Source organism: Pyxicephalus adspersus, chromosome 5 (assembly GCF_032062135.1).
Source record: "Pyxicephalus adspersus chromosome 5, UCB_Pads_2.0, whole genome shotgun sequence".
In the NCBI taxonomy this organism is placed as follows: domain Eukaryota; kingdom Metazoa; phylum Chordata; class Amphibia; order Anura; family Pyxicephalidae; genus Pyxicephalus; species Pyxicephalus adspersus.
The window spans coordinates 87921741-87927740 of NC_092862.1; the positions used below are offsets into that span (position 1 = coordinate 87921741).

At 37.4% G+C, this 6000-nt stretch overlaps 1 protein-coding gene across 2 annotated transcripts in view; it reads left to right on the forward strand.

The window, feature by feature from the left end:
- The window catches only part of LOC140331223 (sodium-dependent neutral amino acid transporter B(0)AT3-like), a 122572-nt gene that overhangs the window by 107210 nt on the left and 9362 nt on the right, over nucleotides 1-6000 (forward strand). For both annotated transcript variants that reach the window (XM_072412052.1, XM_072412053.1), the window contains one exon: nucleotides 3957-4116. In XM_072412052.1, coding sequence (XP_072268153.1) covers nucleotides 3957-4116 — 160 coding nt within the window. The remainder of the gene's footprint in view (nucleotides 1-3956; nucleotides 4117-6000) is intronic.

The following is a 6000-nucleotide window of genomic DNA, read 5'->3' on the forward strand; positions in this document are numbered from 1 at the left end:
AGATCCTTTAGATTTGTACACCAGTAAACAGATATTCAATTAAATACAAAACCATAAATTTATATAATTATATACTTCAAGAATTCTCTCTCTCTATTTATATCAATAATTGCAATTACTATAGTTATTATATGTAAATACATATATATTTATAAATATATATATCTTTTCATATTTTTGGACTATATTCATATGTATTTATATATCTATCATAGATATCATTACATGTATTTACATTAATATATATATATATATATATATATATATTTGTAATTACTAAATTACTATATATAAAACATATATTTATTGGGGTAATTAAATATATATGTATTTATGTGTATGTATGTATATGTGTATAGGAGCGTGTACACATGTATTTGTGTATAGGAGCAAACAAGAACGTGTGTGTGCTTGTGACTTCTGTGGGAAAATCTAGTCCGGTGGCAAAGCCGAGGTTTAGCCTGCGGAAAGTCGCTTGTGTTTACCACCAGGCATCATACGCGTTTAGATAGGCGCCTATGTAGAGCAGCTAAACTCAGTTAACTCTTGCCTAACCGAAAAATAATAATTCATTTTAAAATATGCTTGTTTCTTACCTCATATAGATGTTTTAAACATTTGAACACTACACGCATTTTTTTAGGGCTAAGTTAAAGATGTTTTTTTAGGGGAACAGTGACTTTTAATGCAAGCTTGCCAGTGTCAAATTGCCGGGGATGCGCGTCTTCAGCGGAGAGATCATTTCAGTTAATAACTTCTGCGAGAATACGCCAGTGCCTGGAATTTGGTTGATAAATCAATTTTAGGGCTCTGATTTTGAATTGCGAATATGAAAGCACAAGAGAACTTCCGATTTTGCTTGATGAAGCAGCCTCCCCAAATTATCAGACTTGGGAGGAGAGGGAATAGTGCCAGCAAAAAGAGTACAGGGTGAAGTGCATAAGAGCAGGTCCTGTAATATGTGTGGTAGTAAGGCTTCCAAGCTTTTTGAGTTCCAGGAGGGGGATATGATGAGTCAGTCGCAGAGATGGCTTGGTGAAATAACTGCAGCAGAGGAAGCGTTGGGAGTCCAGGTGGATGAATAAATCCAAAGACAGGAGATGGGATTTGCAGAGTATAATTGTATGCCCAATTCTGTTTCAATTTAAGTGTCAATTCTCCCTGGATTATTTCCCATTGCACTTATAATTTAGACATTTAAGATTTGGGCACGTGACCAGGGTCCCTATGTGACCTAGCCTGTTGTTTAAATAGAAGTGCTTTGGGCCCTGAATATGGATGGACTGATGGGAGTAACAAGGAACTTGGGATAGCAGTTGAACCCGGGTAGGGGAGGGGTTGGCAGGGCAAAAAAATCAATGTGCACTCAGCTGGAACTAAGGGATAGTGAACAGATAAATCTATGGGGAGATTAAAGTTGGTGCAATAAATTAATCTACAATGGGAGACATACAATTCACAATCAGATAGAGATTGCAGGGTAAAACAATTGGATACACAGGGATGAAAATTTGGCAGACAGAATGGGAGACTACAATCAGATACACCTGATTAGATCAACAAAAACCAACATTCTGGAGCAATCCAATGAGATTGATTAAAAGAATATGACAAAAAAAACATGTGTATTCAAACACAGCACTAAAAAGAATTCTCAATCTCAAATTAAAATAATGATAGTGATCTGTTTTAGAAATTGTCCAGAATTTACAATCATAGCCGAAAATATTGGCACCTTTGCATCTATGCCAAAAAATGCACTGCTTCTCCCAGAAAATTGTTGCAATTACAAAATAATTGGTATTGTCATGTTTATTTCTTTTGTTTGTCCTAGAAGAACACAAAAAGCAGAAAACAAATCCTAGACATTTCACACAAAATATAAAAAATGGCCTTGACAAAATTGTTGGCTCTTTATCAGAATTTTACTAAATTATTGTATTTCAAACATGTGATGCTCCTTTAATTTGAAATTCAACTCACCTGTAGCGACAGGTGCTGGCAATATGGAAATAAGTAAAACACTGAGCATGGAGAAAAGAAAAAAGATCAAAGAATTGTCTGAGGATATGAGAACCAAAATTATTGAAAAGCATGAACAATCCCAAGGCTACAAGTCCATCTCCAGAAATATTAATATTCCTCTGTCCACTATGCGCAACATTATAAAGAAGTTTACAGCCCATACGCTGTAGCTAATCTCACTGGACATGAATGAAAGAGAAAGATGGATGATATGTTACAACAAAGAATAGTTTGAATGGTGCATAAAGAACCTTGATCAACTTCAAAACAAATTCAAGCTGACCTACAGGCACAGGGTACAACAGTATCAGCTTGCACTATCCGTTGCCATCTGAATGAAAAGGACCGCTTTGGCAGGAGACCTAGGAGGACCCCACTGCTGACACAGAAACATAAACAAGCCAGATTGGAGTTTGACAAAACTCAAATGTGGAAGCCACAATCCTTCTGGGAGAATGTCCTCTAAACAGACGAGACAAAAATACAGCTTTTCGGTAACGCACATCTTTCGACTGTTTACAGAAAACAAAAAGAAGCCTTCTAGGTAAAGAGCATTGGCTCTACAGTCAAACATACAGCAGGTTCACTGAGTGTTACACCCACAACCTATTTAGTGTAAAACTCTTCTGGAACACAGAAAAGGCAGATGGCTTGAATTGTGGTGTTTGAATTGTATGAAACTGCCTACCACTAAGTTAGTGGTGGGTAATCTCATAAAATTCAAACACCACTTTAGAACTGAAGCAACCAGATGTGTGTAGATACAAAAGTATATTGACAATCACAAGCCAAGTGGAAAGCCACATCTAATTTTCAGGATGCATAGTGGATTGGAGGTATGAGTTGTGAGGCTGAGTGCAAGTTGACTAGATGGAAGACATTTGCTGTGTCCTGAAGCGTGAGGTGTGCAAATGGAAAGGGCTTTGACCTAGAGGGCAGGGATATAAAAATCAATCGCTGCAATTCTCAGCAATTATTCAGCCCGCAAAATCACTTCTGTGCCACACAATAATGCACCCAAAGTGGGACAAAAAGTATCCACTATCACAGGCAGTGAGAATTTGAGCTGAACCTTAGGATGGAGATTGCAAAGTGAGTGGTATATCCGCACATGAGGTCAGTCAATGCATATAACTTCCAATTCCCAGTGCTCAGACATTAGGGCAGTTACATGTCGGCAAAGCTGAAAAAATTAGGTGAGGCAGATCCACTTAACTTGCACATGCCCCTCTTAGACCAGAAAGTAACATAGTGTCAATGAAGACTATAGAGGGCACATTCACAAACCCCATGATAGGATGCACCAGAAAATGGAGTGGCTGATAGAGACCCACTGAACTGTGTCAATGGATGTTAGCACGATGGGTAACCAAAGAGGTAAGTACTGGCAATGATGTTAAATATAGATTTTGTATGTTTTTGTATGTTTTTTTGTGCTTTCTCCCAAAAATATACTGGCAGATTAGTTGCTGCCCTCCGTAAAATGATCTTAGACTATTTTAGGGACATTGAAATGTGAATCCTTCTGGGCGACAGTTCAGTAAAAATGACTATAAACTATGCAGAACTACATAATATATAGGTTAATGTAAGCATATCATTTTACTAATATAATGCAGTGAGCTAAAAGCGTCTAGTAATCCTTTTGACTACTGTGAGGTTACAAGGTTTACTAATATATTTTGGGTTTTTTTTGCACATACAGGTACTTTCTGATACCTAAAAGAGAAAATCTGAGCTCCTTCATTTCGTACCCCCGTTTTATTTTCTTACTTCTTTCTAAATTTAAACAAACTGGCCTGATACTTGCAAACCATACTTAGAGGAGATCAAATACATCTCATGCCTTCATTGTGATAAAAACAAATGACTTGTAAGCTAACATATTGGTTATAATTAGGCTTTAACCCCTTTGTTTTTATATTTTCTAGGAATAATCTGCCTGATATCTTTTGTATTTTCTCTTATTTTTACAATGGGATCCGGAAATTATTGGCTTCAAATTTTTGACACTTTTACGGGTTCCTTGACACTTCTCATAGTTGTATTTTTTGAAGTAATTGCTGTCACATATGTATATGGAATTGAAAGGTAAACAGCTTTTTAACTTTTTATTCCTTGTGTTGTAAACTATTTATGCAAATACAAAAAAATGAAGATTTGGCAGAGAGTCATATGCAAAGATAATTATGTCTGTCTTTATGACTTGTATTATCAGGAGAACAATGAAAGTGCATTAGGTGATTATATAAACCCTTCCATTAAAGAATCAGTTTCCAATGTACACAGATCACCCCGAGGGTTTTTTTTTCTCAAAAAATTGAAGTTATACACTAAAGCGCCATACACACGTGCGATTCTTGTCGTTGGAAAGGATCTTTCACGATCCTTTCCAACGATAAGAACTGCACGATGCATGAACGAGTGCTGTACATACAGCACCGTTCTGCTCTATGGAGAGGGGAGGGGGAGAACAACAGAGCGGCACCCTGCTCCGCGCTCTCCCCCTTCCCTTGCATTAGGATCGCTCGTCGTTCATCGTTCGTGGATCCGCCAGGATGGATCCACGGATGATGAATGAGGTGGGCTGTACACATGCCAGATTCTCGCCCGATATCTGGCTGAAGCCGATTATCGGGCGAGAAAGATTTGACGTGTGTACGTAGCTTAAGTGTGTCCTTGTACATTTTGTTATAATTTAAATCTGAACACTGTAATCATTGAAAGCAGTATAAGTACATATTTTTGATACAAAAACAGCCCAAAATAAGCCAATCAGTTAATGTGCTGCCAAGAAGCATGCTGATAAAAAGAGAAAGCAAAGTGACAAAGGAATGAGTCACTGTGCTGCTTTTTGTTTTACTGTCTGGTGTAAAGATTGGTGTAGGTTCTGGCTGGGCACAGAGGATATGGGTAAATGATGCTGGCCATCAGACTCTGGACAGCGACAGAAAAAGTATTGCAAAGACAATCTTTAGATTAAAGCTGAATATTGCATACAAAGCTGGTTGACAGCCTACGTAGTACTGGTAGATAAAATATGTAAATGTAAGAGTCTAATCAGTCATTAATTGTTATGCACATACATTGGTTATCTTCTTAATTTCATCTTTTATTACTGTTGTGTGCATTTAATAAAATGTTGCTAGTAAAGAGGTAACTGTGAGTGTCATGAACGCACGAACTAGAGGTACATCAAATTACACATCTACATCATTGCAGTATATCAACTTGGTGAAATTGCCTTTAGTGCACCACCAGTTGGGTGTGAATAATAATATACGCAATATTTCACATTTATCTGACTAGAAAAAAAAATCTAAATTAAATATTTTTTACCAAAATACACAAAGAAAACATACACAACACACTATATATTCTGTCTAAAAAGTAGACAGTATATGTTGGTTAGACTAAGCATGTTTGACTACCCGTGAAGACAGGTCAAACAACCATCCTGTGAGACACTAAGCTCATATTTTTTACTTAATTCAATTCCTTTCATGGTTGAAAGCAACTCCACAAACTTTCAGTGAAACGAAGCAAGGTGTTTATCCACAGCCATCTATAGCACATATTGATAAAGAAAGTAGTATGTTTCCAGTCTGAAGGGTAAATACATCAATTATTACATGGTAAATTCGAGAACAATGCATTAAGAACGTTTTCTGCTGCAAAGAAATCACAAACAAATAAATTAGTCAAATAGGGTATGGATCACACTAAACAGCTACAAAAGGCTGTTCGTGCAGCTGAGCGCAAGTGGAGAAAATCTGGCCTCAGCGCTGACTTCATGGACTACAAAGCCAAGCTACAAAGCTTTAACACAGAGCTCACTGTCACCAAGCAAAATTATTTCTCCGCAGTAATTTCCTCTCAAGCTTCCAACCCACGCAATCTCTTCTCTACAATTGCCTCCCTCCTAAACCCCACACCAGCTCCCCCCACAACATCCTTCTCTGCCCAAGACATTGC